Raw genomic sequence first — 15,447 nt, 5'->3', positions numbered from 1 at the left:
GCCAACATATAATTTTGATATCTGTTATAAATTCCATATGTCTCCTTCCATTAAAATTAATTGGACAAACTCATATTGCTATTTTCTTTCATTAAATAAGTGACTTTTATTTTCCATTGTCAATTTGCATTTTACACCTATATTTATAGATAGAAAATTGTAAATATTGTATGCTGATATTGCGCAACATTTATTTTGTGTCAAGTGACCCCTCCTTTTTCTGTGCTTATAGCGAATCTAATATCATTAGCATATGGAATAACGGCAAAGGAATTCCAGTGGTTGAACACAAAGTGGAGAAGGTCTATGTTCCTGCTCTGATTTTTGGACAATTATTGACCTCAAGCAACTATGACGATGAGGAGAAAAAAGTTACAGGTAAGTTCATTGTTTTGACATTGAGCTAATTAAAATAACATAAACATTTGTTCCTTGCAGGTGAAGCTTATTTTAATGAACTTTTAACTTCAGTTATGCAAGAAGTTTCTGAAATACAATAGTTTAACAGCTTAGTCCATGAGATCTTGTTTCAAAATGTTACTGGGAGGCTTGGCATTTCTGTGCTCTCTGTATCTGCCCATGCTATTGTGTATGGATATCAATAATTGTTACGTATTATTACAGTACAATTTTATTTTTTAGGGGGACGTAATGGTTATGGTGCTAAACTTTGCAATATATTCAGTACAAAATTCACAGTGGAAACTGCTTGCAAGGAATACAAACACAGCTTTAAACAGGTATGTTTATAGGCAGTTTATGCTCAGTTGTTGTCTTTGAGTAACTATATATGTGTGCTTTTTGTGCCTTATTTGTGCAGGACTTAGAGGTGTCCTCATACACTATTGCTGCAGTTTCACCAAACCCCTTCTCAGTGCGTCCAGTCCCGTGGGACTCTGCTTGCGTCAAGCGTCTTTTTTTATCCGAATGTGTCGTAACACTGCACAAGTCGAATGGGACCTTGCTTGCGCCAGGCGTCTTGCGCAACATTACGTTTTGAGGCTAGTTGTATGAGGCCACATCTATAGTTATTTGTGTGCTGCAACAGTATAATTACAAAATTAGGTTATATCCTGCTGATATTGAGTGATCGTGTTCTCACTACAGTTATTACACCATACAAACACAAGCTTTAAGGGATTTTATGGTGGGTTTTTTTTTAATCTAGCTTTTTTGAACAATGGGGACTTTTCTGATATAAGGTAAATACATCATTGTGTGTGAGTATTACAGTTGGCCACATTTTATAATCTAATTATTTGAAGTAGAAAAAAGGTGTTGTGAGCTAGTAAGCCTGTAGTGTTATATCAGCTATATAGCTGCTTACAAACAAATAGGGTCTGCACCTGTTATGAATATCAATAGAAAAGGAAGAATATGAGTGCCTTGTATAGCAGGGGAGAGAAACTCTGAGCCAGTCTACATATACAAAACGTATAATAATAATAAAGAAAGCAAACAAAATTTGTAAATTAAATAATCATATTGATGAAAAAGGAGTGACTGCAGTTATCAATGCATATGTTACAGTTGAAAACAATGCTTGAACTGCTCCGTTCTCAACACAGAGGGCAGACTGATTTGAAACATAGAATTTGACGGCAGAAAAGAGCCCATTTAGTCTGCCCCATTTTTAAACATATTGTTACCTCAGCCCGTATTGACCCTTACTTCTTCTGAAGGATATCCTTATGTCTATCCCATGCATGTTTAAATTGCTCTACTGTCTTGGCCTCTACCAACTGTGATGGGAAGCTATTCCACTTGTCCACTACCCTTTCTGTGAAGTAATTTTTCCTCAAATTTCCCCTGAACCTACCACCCTCCAGTTTTAGAACATGTCCTCTTGTTCTAATACGACTTTCTTTGAAGAATGTCTCCTTCCTTTACCTTGTTAAAACCATTTACCTTGTTAAAACCATTATTTTATATATATATAATATTTGAACGTTTCTATTATGTCCCCCCTTCTCTGCTCCAAACTATACATATTAAGATCTTATAGTCTTTCCTGGTACGTTTTGTGGTGTAGACCTTGCACCATTTTAGTTGCCCTTCTTTGTACAGTCTCTAATGTATTAATATCCTTCTGGAGATATGGCCTGCAGAACTGAACAAGGTATTCGAGATGAGAACGTACCAATGACCTATACAGTGGTATTATGACTTCTTTCTGCTACTGATTCCTCTCCCTATGCAACCAAGCATCTGACTTACCTTCCTCATTGCTTTGTTACAATGTTTGCTTGCCTTTAAGTCACCTGAAATAGTGACTCCTAGAACCCTCTCCTCTTCAGTAGTTTCCACTATTGTGCCATCAATACTATATTTAGCCTTTGGATTTTTGAGACCCAAGTGCATGATCTTGCATTTTTTGGCATTAAACTGTAGTTGCCACGTTCTTGACCATTCCTCTAGTCTACCTAGATCATGAATCATTTGCTTTACCCCTCCTGGTGTGTCTATACCTTTTTTCAGATGACACAAAGGTATGCAACAGGGTAGTTTCGCTTCAATACCATTTGCAATGTCACAAATAAAGATATTAAAAAGCACTGGACCAAGTACAGATCCCTGAGGTACTCCACTGGTAACATTTCCCTCTTGAGACTGCACTCTATTTACTACAACTCTCTGTTTCCTATCCTGCAGCCATGATCTTATCCATTCAACTATCTTTGTATCCAATCCCATGCTTTCCAGTTTATTTAACAGTCTGCGATGTGGAACAGTGTCAAAAGCCTTACTAAAGTCTAGATAAGCTATATCTATGGTCCCCCCTTTATCTATTTCCTTAGTCACCCAGTCAAAAAAGTCAATAAGACTTGTTTGACATGATCTGTCCCCCAGTAAATCCATTCTGTTTGGGGTGCTGCAAATTGCTGAATTTGAGATAATCTACGACTCTTTCTTTTAAGAGTGTTTCCATCAGTTTCCCTACTACTGATGTAAGGCTCACTGATCAGTAGTTGCTTGCCTCTTCCTTGCTTCCACTTTTGTGCAGTGGGACAACGTTTGCTCTTTTCCAGTCCTCTGGAATTACTCCAGTAGCTAGTGACTGGTTGAATAATTCTGTTAATGGTATTACCAGCACCCCTTTAAGCTCTTTTAGTATCCTTGGATGTATCCCATCTGGCCCCATTGATTTATCCACTTTCAGTTTTGAGAGTTCTGTTAGGATCTTCTCCTCTGTAAATGTGCTTGTTCCTACCTCATTTTTCTGATCACACCTGCAACTTAACTGTGGCCCCTGGCCCTCTCTCTCAGTAGTGAATACTGAACAAAAATAATTATTAAGATGATCAGCTATTACACTGACTCCCTCTTTCTGTGTTTAGTCTATTTATTCCACCTTTTGTTTTTCTCCTTTCGCTTATATACTTAAAGTTGCCCCCTTTACCCATTGACTGTGCCATTTGCTCCTGATCGTAAACACAGTAAATATAATGAGCAGTTTCTGGGTCCCAAAACAATTTTTGCTTTTGAGTTCACCCTATGCCATGAGACCATCCCACATGCCCCACTATGGAAAGTCATACTCATATTTTCAGTTAAGTACAGATAATGATTATAAATACATTTCCTTGATCTCAAATAGTAGACAGGTGCAGTGCTGTGGGTAGAGAGGGAGCTAAGGGTAGGCTGTGGTGGGACCAGTTAAAAAGCTTGGACAGTGCTGGGGGACAGGTAGCAGTTGGGGTAGAACTGGAGGTTGAGGCAGTCAGCAGCTATGGTAGAGCTGGGGATTCAGGCAGTGCTGGGTTTAGGGAGGGAGGTGTCAGGCAACAATTTAAAACAAAACAAAGAATTGTTCACTTGCAGCGTAATATCTCAATTAAATATATATATATATATATATATATATATATATATATAATAATCCAATAAATAAAAATAGACCTATGTAAAATATATCACTACAATAATCACATAAAATTGTCTAAATTTGATAAATCCACAAATATCAACCGGCAATATAAAATCATGTGGGTGAGTGATAATGGTGTAGAAACAATAAATATAAAACCCAATAATAGCAGCTGTGTGATGCTGTGCTGATGGCTACGTGGGTTAGTAAGCTCAAGCAAGCTGTAACTGCGAAATAATCACTCAGCACTTAAGCGCCTGATAATTTCAGAGATGTTCGCAATGCCGATTTTTATGCTGATCAAGCGATTTTTTGCTATTGCACCTGCTTATAAGCTACACTGGGCATGTGCAGCTATTGTCTTGCTATTCCTCACATACAGAGAACCCATTTGCAAAGTTAGTGACCAGTAGTCAGCTTTTGGGGGAGATAACGGGGTGGTTAGAAATCTACAGGCGTGTCTGACCGTTTAAACACCGTTACGTGGACGGCCATAAATTAGCAGTTGCTATCTCCTACGCAGCATGCGAGCCCCCTGCGTGTCTGGAGAAACGCTGTATTAGAGACAGGTCAGACCTTCCACAAGGGCTGCATAGCTGGTCAATGTTACCAATATATACACTAGTAAGTGACGTCGGACGCATATAAGAAGGCAGCAGTGGGCGTCCCTAAGCTCGAGTAAGCTTTGGAAATGTCAGCATATTTTCGCAGCTGTGGTCCATGCGAATTCGCATCTGGCAATCGCATAAGTGTATTATTTCTGAATCAGGCTCTAACACCATTTTAATATGAGCACATTCACATTGACTAAACTGGGTCCACACAATTGTTAAGGCCACTGATATTAGTATAGGTTAGGCTCAAAAATTAAATGCACCATTGTCCATTAGTGGTGAAAATTTATTGTAATGCTAATGAATACCCACTGTTGGTCAGTGAAAGGTGCATGTAGTAAGAAAGAAAAATGTGTTCAGAAAATAACATAGAATTTGAACTGTGAGCTGTTTGCTCTCACCCTCACTAGACTCACAGGTTAGCTGTCCTAGTAGTACTCCCAGCTGCTTAAACCTTCAGAGCCTAGAATCAATGCAGGGCAGACGGTGTTCCAGGCTTGCAGGCTCAGTAGTCAATGCTGCAACAGCAGCGTATGTGCTGTGATTAAGTGGTAGATTAGAATTGTTTAGCTGTCCAGCCTGTGTAAACTAATACTAAATGGAGTCGCTGGGAAGGTCATGGGTGGGTGAATTCCACAATATCACCGTAGAGACTGTGTGCTGACTAGCCCTGCTGGATGTGTGCACACTGACAGCCTGGTGTCTCTCAGCTGGAAAGTAATGCAGCTGGTGAGGAGGCTTTGAGAACCGGCAACAGGAAGAGTAAAGATCCACGTACTGCCACTGGTCACACTGTAGATGGAGAATGCCATCAGACAGACAACACTGGGGGAGTGGCTAGAGGATTATCTTTGCCAATTGGGAGCCGCTCAGGGCAGGCTGCCGGCAGCGATTGGCTGGGGACCCATTGAGGATTGCAAACATGTCGGGTGAGTCCCAGACTCCCAGCACGTCCTACAGGACCCGTTCATTTTTAAAAACTGGGTCCCTCCTTGTAGCGCGTAAAAAGGCGCTATAGCGCGTATTTTCGAACTCTGATATATATTTCTCCTTCATCCACTAGGGGACACTGGAGTTCAAGACAGTGGGGTATAGACGGTGGTAGAGCAGAGCCTGGCACTTTAAATAATTCTGAAGTGTGACTGGCTCCTCCCCCTCTATGCCCCATCAGCCCCAGTTTTTAGAATGTGTCCGAGAGAGCCGGTCACACAGGGCTGAGCTCCAGCCCACTCTTAGTATTTTTTCTTTTATTTTCCTTTATTTTAATTTCTAGCTTTCACAAAGCATTGAGGACAGGCTGACAGAGTACTGCGTCTGTCAGCCTGCTACATGGAGGCATCAGGTGACCCGCCACCACTAAAAAAAGAGTGCGTGTCGGAGTCCCAGGCACCCTGGCAGTAGCTCAGGGAGGACACGCCACAGCTTAATATAGAGGCTGTGTCCGTGCTTCCGAATGCCTAGCCGCAGCCCTGATGCCAGCAGTGGTAAGTATAGCTCTGTTCCCCTTATGGGAAACGGAGTTTAATCTGCGGCCCCTGCATATACTGTAGTATATCCCCTCCTGGAATCCTGTAACGCCGCTAGCGTTATTACAAGGGGCGGAGCTACCGCGCATAGAGCGCGGATACCAGTACAGGGAGACTGTTCAGACAGTCTGTAATGTTGCTGCCTAGCAGCATGCCTTATCCCTGCACGATGAGCGCTGTCTTACTTTATAGAGCCTGACAGCGCTCTGTTTGCTGCTCTCACGAGAGCCGGATCTTCCCTCTGCTCTATCCCCAAGAGGAAGGAGCCTGCCGCGCCCCGCTACTCCCATAAGGGAGTCTACATAGCACCAATTGGCGGGCTTAGGGAGCTACTCAGCGCGGCTGTTCCCTGCCGCGCTGGGGCTTGTAGAAGCGCTGGCTTCTGCACACAGCCGCCAGGGAGCGAGGCTGTTATTCACAGCGCTCTCGGCTGCGGGTTGCGGCGCCGGTGCTTGTATGAAGATTGCACCGGCGCTGTCTATTTCATTCCCGCTCCACCACTCGCTTTATGCCTGCTATACATTGTTTGCGCCCCGCCCGCTTATTATAGTAGGGGCAGAGTCTACTCCATGCTGGCGTGCACAGATGCCGCCATACTCCAGGAGTATTATTAGCATATGCACCTGCCTTAAAAGGAGCCGGGGCTTATTGCCAGCATCACCTGCATCCTCACTCTGGAGTTGTGTGGGGGGTGCAACCCTTAACAGGGTTGTGGGTTTTATTCCCAGTACGCCCTAGCTGTTTGGAGTTTGTATGTTCTCCCTGTGCTTGCATATGGCCTCTACCGTTTTTTTCTTTCCTTAAGCCTACAGCACCTGGTCTTATTAGGTTTAACGGCACAACTGTGGAGTTTGTACTTTAACCTGCAGTCCTTATAGAGATCTGGCTCTGCCTCATCTCGGTTATATTGCAAGTAGTTCCCCTACGGAACTGGGCAGTGTACTGGTTTAATACTATATAAAAAAAAAAAAAAAAAGGACCCGCCGCCACTATTATAGAGTGAGTGTCCGGGTCCCAGGCACCCTGAAGCACGGGGAGGAACATGCCACAGCCTAATATAGAGGTTGTGTCCATGCCACTTTGCCCACCACATATCTATCAGCGCCTACGGCCACACACCCGATCTCGTCTGATCTTGGACGCTAAGCAGCGCCAGGCCTGGTTAGTACTTGGATGGGAGACCGCCTGGGTATTCCAGGTGCGACAGGCTTATTACATTGAACATCTGGGGCAAATATGCTTGATGTGTAACAGAATAATGCAGTGTGTTTCTTGCATCTATAGCTGCCAGAGATCACTCTGCCTAAATAGTTGGGGCCACTGTTCTGGCTGCTGCCAGAAATGACGGTTATTGCATATCTTTAACCCAAGGTTAGCACAAGGGTGCGTCCCATCCCCAGGCTTAGGCCTCACATTGGCTCGCCTTAAGAATGAGCCGTACTCTTCTCATGCACATATGTGGCTGCACATATGTTAAATCTCAACAGCCTTCGGTGCTTACCTTAGAAGGTATGCATCTGTGCATCTATAGGGATTTATATCTTATTTATTCCCTTATACTGTGGTTTCTCTTCAGATCGAATAAATCTTTCGCCTTTTACTAAAGATTTCCGTGGAGAGGAACAATCATGAGTTTCATGTAATTTTTTGATGCCCGGCAGCTGCTGGGCTGCACACACAAGAAGTAACGTATGGCCGTTGTAGTGGTTGGCATTGCTGTCTCACATCACTGAGGTCATCTTTTGATTTCCATCATCTGGAGCCAGAAGGGCACACCTGATAAGGCGAGTACACCGGTAACGGAAGAGTCCCAGGATCGCAATCGGTCTGGGATAGTACGTTGCTAACATTTCCTGCCCCAACACCGTAGCAGAATGACGGCCACGCGCGGCACATGAGTAGTCTCCCTGTGTGGAGGTAAGCCACATGTATGTATATACTTGTATTTTGTACTAAACCCTGCGTTTAGACCTGGGGCTCAGTTCCTTCTAACTATTGCCCGTGTTATATTTTTCAAATTATATCGCCACCTACTAATCTTGTATGTAGGTACGCGTAGGCATGTAGGGATTTATGTATGTGTTATGTATATATATATATGTGTGTGTGTATATACAGATGTATGTGTGTGTGTATATGTATATATAATATATATATGTATATATATGTGTGTGTGTGTATATATATATATATATATATATATATATATATATATGTGTGTGTGTGTGTGTGTATATATATATATATATATATATATATATATATATATATATATATATATATATTGCTTCTTGTCCTTACCATTAAAGCAGGGGTAGGATATGTTCTTATCAGTTTTATGTCTGATACCTAGCATATTTAAAGAGGATGCTGCGATGGGAGGCTGGACTCTCCTGATCTGGTAGTTTGTTCTATAACTCCGCTTTACACCATCTCTCCCTAGGGATTGGGTGGTGTGTGTATATTATGTATATAATTATGGATATGTGTAGGTATTCCTATACTTCCACATTCATTAAGATACATCTTATTCCACGTCTGGAAAGCTGCCAGGGTTTACCAGAAGCTGTCGCTTATATCCATACATATTATATGGTGGCTCTATAGATTAGAGACATGTTCTGCAGCTTACATAGGATAGTCAGAGACTCCTACGGCATTGCTTTTAGTATGGACTCTATACATGTCCTGGGGCTTTCCTGTATGTCCACACATGTATATAAGGATATGTACTTACACCCGCCTCGGGTTATAGTCCTGTTTCCATCAGTCTATATCTACAGTGTCCACTTCAGGGGACCTATTAATTACAGCTACACTCTAGGGCGCACTTAGTAACAAACTTGTAAGACACTAGGAATGCAATGTGTGTATATATAGATATAGCATGCTGATCTCCTGGTGCGGGATATGTGTATGTGTGTATATGTGTATATATATATATATGTAATGTAGCGTGCGGATCTCCTGGTGCAGGAGTTTGACAAGTGACTTACTATGTCGGTACTAACTCTTCCTTTCAGAGAGTTTGCCTTTTCATGCAGCTATGTTTATATGTGTGAATGTGTATATATACTGATATATTCCCGTTCCTTGTATGAATTTTCCTAATAATTGGAGAAATCTGTTTTTGCCCCTGACTGGCGTTATCACTACGGATATATCTCTTCTTTACTTGGGATAATTAACGCATTCTATGTCTATGTACAGGTACCTTTCTCGGTATCGATTCTGGTACCTTATATTATTGTCTTGTCGCATATCTCACTACAATAGGTATCTGTAGGTCCCTTGGGTACATTTCCTATCAGTACATAGAGAATCCAGGATCTATTCCATCCTCATGGCTTATTTAGTTAATTTACATGAGGCCTAGGGCCACCCGTCGATATAGGCAGGGTCTGGCCTGGGTTGTATCAGATTGTGGGCGTAATACACAATTCACCATTATAAGTGTTAATGTAAGGGTACACTAGCAGACCGTTTTTGGGGTATGTGTAATCTCTATATGGATACATATCCCTAATGGAACAGGCTCAGGTATAGCGTCCTGTTGTACGACCTTCTTGTCTCCATTAACAATTTGCTAGTTTCTACAGTATTTTCTTCTGCAGCATCTCCAGACTGAAGTCCGTGCTGTAGAGCATTGATCTTTGCCACTGAGGCTACTCTCTGTACCTGACGTGGTGGTTTGCTGTGAGATGAATAAGGTCAGTGACATCCTACATAGCGTCCAGAGGGCTTCTGGTCGCTCACAGGTAAGCGGGCTTACCCCACTAATGCCTCGGCAGATGCTTTCTTTTTCATGCATCCTGACATAGCTGTTGTTCTCTCTTATGCACCCTAGTTGCTGTCCTAGCAGCCTTCCGCTCTTTTAAATCAGTTGGCTGTACACTTTAGAGCTTTCCTGGTGTGTGGGTGCATAATTGCAACATTGAGATTTGTGACCCTATTCTACTGGAATCTGTTGGGGTTATGGACTGAAGTACATCTATGGGCTAATGCACATCTTTACTATAAAGTGTGACAGTCTCTATGTTCCATACAGGGGGCCTGGTTTGTTTCCTGTTCAGTATCTGTTGATAATTCAGCACACTGACAGGTACCTGAATGGTACCTTCATAGTTGTCCTAGTGCTTTAGCCTTGCGGATGGGATACTTCCCTATATTGGTAGCTCTCCCTGGGTGGAGGTGGCATCCGTGCTCTTTTTCTGCTAAGGGTATCCTGGGTGTTTTCATACTATGTTCAGGCCAGTTGTTGGTACTGATTACACTCTACCATCATGTAGGAAGTTGTCTGCTGTTTGACAGGATGGGTGGTACTGCCGTCTGACCCACTGGAAGGAATTGTAGTCTCAATCCTCTCGTATCCGCCTCTGCCTCATGCCAGTGGGATCTCCACTCGTTGACAACTTCTATGGTTTAAACCTTCCACTGGTTACCAACCCTTTAGTAGTTGGACCTCGAGAATGGTTCAGGGCGACTGTTAGGTCGTGATTCTTGCCTCCTTGTTTGCTTTGTTAGGAGTCTGTGGACAGGTCCAGCTCTGTCTCTGTATATTGGTCTCATTATACTTTTTATCTATATGATGTCCCGCAGTGCTGGGATTCTGCTGTCTGAGACTGTTGCAGCTTCCTGTAGTTGTCGCTAATACGGTTTTCTCGAGTTTTGTTCTCATGTTACTGCCATTCTATGGATTCTAGTTGGGGTTTTCTGCTCCCAACGGTCTTGCTTGGTCTGTTTTTGGCTGAGCTTACGGTGTTCTGATGCTTTTCATCTGCGGGTACTCTCTCTAGCCGTATTCCATTGAATTTACGCTGTAAGTTGTGGAATGTCTGTGACTGTTCAGCAAGGAGCTCTGATTGTCTCCTGGCTCTACGACATGCCTCCAGTCTTGGGCTGTCCCTGTTTCGGTTGGCCGGGAGGTCGGCAAGTACTCCGCGCTTCCCACCCGGGAGGTTGGCTTTGGGACGTCCCCACTGTCTTGAACTCCAGTGTCCCTTAGTGGATGAAGGAGAAAACAGGATTTTGGTACTTACCGATAAATCCCTTTCTCTGATTCCACAGGAGACACTGGACGCCCGCCCAGCGCTGCGTTCCTGCCGTTTTGTTGGGTCCTTATCTAGTTGTGTGACTGCATGTGTTCCCTGCAGAGGGTTCCTCTGTTCTTCTTCGGTCGGTATTGTTCCGTTCTGTGGTCTTCTCCTTCTCCTCATTTTCCTATTGTCTACCGTCTCCTCTCGGGCTCAGTTCTTAAACTGGGGCTGATGGGGCATAGAGGGGGAGGAGCCAGTCACACTTCAGAATTATTTAAAGTGCCAGGCTCTGCTCTACCACCGTCTATACCCCACTGTCTTGAACTCCAGTGTCCCCTGTGGAATCGGAGAAAGGGATTTATCGGTAAGTACCAAAATCCTGTTTTTACTGTCCAATATAAAGTAAACATTCTAATGATAGAATATAAAGTGTCGTGTGCATGAATGTGAGACTGTTCCAGCAGTACTTTTTGGATATGGCTACAGTATGTAATCTTAAATCTGGGTATTGAATAAGGATTCCTGTGTTCCTATGGTAATCTGTTCTGTCACTGCCATGCATGATGGAATTAGGAACCAGTGATGAGCACCCTCCGGGTTGTGTCTCACTGATGGTATTGAAATCTCCGTGCAAGGTGTCAAGGAATGTTCAAATGCCGTGGAGAAGAGGTACGTCAGAAACAGCACGCTGTCAGGCTGTGTATTAACAGGGTCCTGGTTTTTGCTGCACAGCCATCCACAATGCCTTTAAAGTGTTTTCTGTACTGCTTTCAGTTTCCTAAGCAGATGATTAAAGTTGCTCTGCTACCTAGCAACACCTTTTTTCTTTAGGTGACCCTACCTTTAGCCAAAGCCTCAGAGGTTGCTACATGCAGCATTTCTCTGGACCTTGCTGGTTCTGTACTACAAAAAAAACTAAAAAAATAAATGTAAAAAAAAAAATAATAATAATAATAAATATATATATATATTTATATATTTTTTTTACTATCTATAAATGTCTGCATGTAGGTCCAATCACAAGCCACAGTCTCTTGATTCTGACTGAGAGGCAAAATGGCTAGATTTAAGCATTTGTATTTTGATTGTGCTATTTAAATTCCAATAAATTCTGCACCTGCTCATGCAGTTTGCATGCACTGCAAATGTCTTTCCCCTGTCAGAGTAGAATTTTAATGTGCAAAGCAATCTAATTTTTCAGCTGAGTGATCTGATTAAAACTGATTACATTGCTGTAATGTTTGTGGCTAGCTTATTTATTGAAGTGTGTTTGCAGAAATTCAGTATTTTGCTCAGATCTGATAGATGTTGGTGGCCAGTTTAGCTGTTGGATACAAAATACATATTGACCAATTTCAAACCCAAGAACTGATTTTGAAATTCTAATGAATATATGTAACTAAAACTGATGTGAAACTTTTCCTCACCTATCCATGTTTAGCACTAAACTAATTTTTTTTTTTTTGCCAACCAGACATGGATGAATAATATGCTTAAAACCACAGAACCGAAGATCAAGCATTTTGATGGGGATGATTACACATGTATTACATTCCAGCCAGATTTATCCAAATTTAAAATGGAGAAACTAGACAAGGACACTGTAGCCCTCTTAACAAGGCGAGCTTATGACATTGCAGGGTCCTGCAAAGGTGTTCGAGTCCTTCTCAATGGAAAGAAGCTGCCTGTAAGTGTCTTCAATAATTTCAAGTTGTATGCGTGATAGAATCTGGGCCAGTGTCCATTAATTGTCTTACTTTTTGTAGGTAAATGGATTCCGTAGCTACGTAGATCTTTACGTAAAGGAGAAACTGGATGAAACCGGTGTTGCATTGAAAGTAATCCATGAAGTTGTGAATGACCGGTGGGATGTGTGTCTCACATTGAGTGAAAAAGGCTTCCAACAGATCAGCTTTGTAAATAGTATAGCTACCACAAAGGTACATAAATGCTTCTGTACATTGTTAACTGGACTTTTATTATTTACATCATTCTAGCCCAGACCTGGACAAATATCGCTAAAAGTTAGTAGAAGCCCAGAATTTTATAAGGGAAACTAGAAGTGCTGCATAATGTTCCAGACTATGTCATTCTCATTGCCCGGTATGGCTATGCATAATAGTGGAAATGCTTACTGGCTCTTCAATAATTTCTCTTTGCGGCGAGCAGAAATGTGCAGTCATTGGCAGCTAGGTATTCAGTACCGATGTCCTCTGGCAAATAGTTGGCATGATGAGCTGCCAGCCTTCCGGAAACCCCCTGTTGTGGGTTCCCGTCTTCTCTTCCGAGACCGGTGATTGACTCTAATGCAGACTCCTGGATTAAAATAATCGTGAGTCAGGTATAAATCCTAGATCTCCTTAAAAACAAAAGAATTACGGCTTTTATTGAGAGATATTCTAGGTCCAGAATAGAGACTCCTCCTTTTGAACTGTTCTGAAACTAAAATACTTAAATGGTCACTTGTAGGTGGACAGGTTTGAGATGGAGTTCTTAAAGTCCATTATCAATACAGTAGAACAGAACTAATTCATGTTGTCCATGGACTTCAAAAATGTGTACTTGCATGTTCCATGGGATGACATTGCCTGGACACCATCTTCTCTCTACAGGAACTTGTAAAGTTGCTGTTAGGCTTGCAGACAGGTGTGTACTTTTATATTTAGGTCCTTGGAATAATGGTTTCCACTTACAAGGCAGTGAAATTTGCACCCTTCCATTCCATCTTTCCGTTCAAGCGATCTTCAGAATGGAACAAGTTTCACCATCCATTTGACAATCAGCTTTCAAACTTTCTCCAAAAATATATCTATATTAATAGCTGAGAGGCGATAACCTCAACGGGTCACCCGTTTTTGTTTAGGGACTGGATGATTGTGACAACAGATGAGGATTGTAATTCCTCTGTGCCAGTTACAGGATGGTTGTACTCCAGAGGAGTCAATGATTTTGACAAAGGTTCTGAGACACAGATCAGTTTCCAATTCTTTAGTTGTTGGAATCCATTTTTTTGCGAGAAAATGCCAATAAGATCCAATAAAGCAATAACATAGTGGTGGCTTAACCAAATCATCAGAGCGTAGGGGAAAGTGGGGCTAGTTACAAAAATACATAAATTCAAATATCTCAAAAATCTTTCTTCACAACCAAACCAATAAATTCACAAACCAAACCGTATTCTTTCTTCTACTTATATTTGGGTGTAAGTTACATCCAATAATTAACAACAATGAAAAACATGTTTTTAGGAATAAAAATAATCGTAACAAGCTGCTTGGGGGTAAGTTGTTGCGGAGTTGGGGCAAATTGTTATGGATAAAATAATTTATACAAAATCTTTCATCTGAAAAGCATTCATTAGAAAACTTTGTACGTTTATCACAAAATCGCATTTGGCATATATTTGGTATATAGGGCCTGATTCAGAGCCGGACGCTCTGACCAGCGCGCTCGCTCTGAATCAGTGCCCTCCTACCTAAAAATGGAGCGGCCGCCTGGCTGCTCGCATAGCTGTGGGTGACCACCCACAGCATATGCGAGCGGCCAAAAAGATGGTCGCGACCATCGAGCTTGCGACGAGACCCTGCGGTAGGGTCTCGGTGACCGCAAGCCCTGGAGTGATTTTGGCTCTATCAGAGCCAAAATCACTCCCACTGACATCACTAGTGATGTCAGTGGGGCCGGACCCAGACGGAAGGCGTTCCCATGGGAACGCCTCCGTCTGGCAGCCACGCCCCCGGAACGCCCTCCAAAGGGGGCGTGCTGTCAGTCACCATCGACAGCACGCCCCCTTTGGTGCAAGACCCGGAGCGACAGCTGGGCTGTCGCTGTCCGGGTCTCGCGCATGCGCACGGCGGAGCTCCCTCCGTCGTACGCATTGGGGTAACATCGACCCGCTTGCGAGCGTCCTACGCTCGCGAGCGGGTCTGAATGACCCCCATAGTCTGATGACAATGACCGATATCTCGCATCGTCATCACTGCTGATTTCTGATTCGCAATTAGTGCAAGTAAATACTACTCCATCACCTCACACAAGCAATATGAGCCCTCCCTTTACATATACTGGACCCACTCCTGGCCAGGTTTCGACAGATTGTTTCTGTATAATGTGTGTAAGAGTTACAGTAGTCTTCAGAACAAGACGATGTTTTGGCTACTTTCTTCTTTTTTTTTTTTTAAGATTTTGATGTCAACTTCTTAGTCCTTTTTTTTTTATTTTTGCCTTCATCCCAGAGTAAAGATTTCTTAACACTCTGTAGTTTTGCCTTTTTTTTCCATTTCTTATATTTGCCTCTAGTTCTAGCTAGTCTTTAATGGGAGTGTCAGTGAGTAACAACTTGCCTCCAGCATTGTGTAACAACTTGCCCCAAGTGACATCAGATGGGATGCGTTCGGTATCCC

General features: G+C 42.6%; 1 protein-coding gene and 1 non-coding gene across 2 annotated transcripts in view; both read left to right on the top strand.

The window, feature by feature from the left end:
- TOP2B (DNA topoisomerase II beta) overlaps positions 1-15,447 on the top strand; it is a 79,107-nt gene that overhangs the window by 19,338 nt on the left and 44,322 nt on the right. Inside the window, exons 5-8 of the mRNA XM_088462735.1 lie at positions 233-378; positions 643-740; positions 12,519-12,731; positions 12,811-12,984. Coding sequence (XP_088318861.1) covers positions 233-378; positions 643-740; positions 12,519-12,731; positions 12,811-12,984 — 631 coding nt within the window. The remainder of the gene's footprint in view (positions 1-232; positions 379-642; positions 741-12,518; positions 12,732-12,810; positions 12,985-15,447) is intronic.
- LOC148535298 (U5 spliceosomal RNA) lies at positions 7,565-7,679 on the top strand. The gene has a single exon (XR_015875806.1). It is a non-coding gene; the product is annotated as a U5 spliceosomal RNA (small nuclear RNA).

The sequence above is a fragment of the Taudactylus pleione genome, unplaced genomic scaffold (assembly GCF_031769625.1).
Source record: "Taudactylus pleione unplaced genomic scaffold, aTauple2 ptg000053l, whole genome shotgun sequence".
In the NCBI taxonomy this organism is placed as follows: Eukaryota; Metazoa; Chordata; class Amphibia; order Anura; family Myobatrachidae; genus Taudactylus; species Taudactylus pleione.
This window is presented reverse-complemented; position numbering and strand designations above follow the sequence as displayed.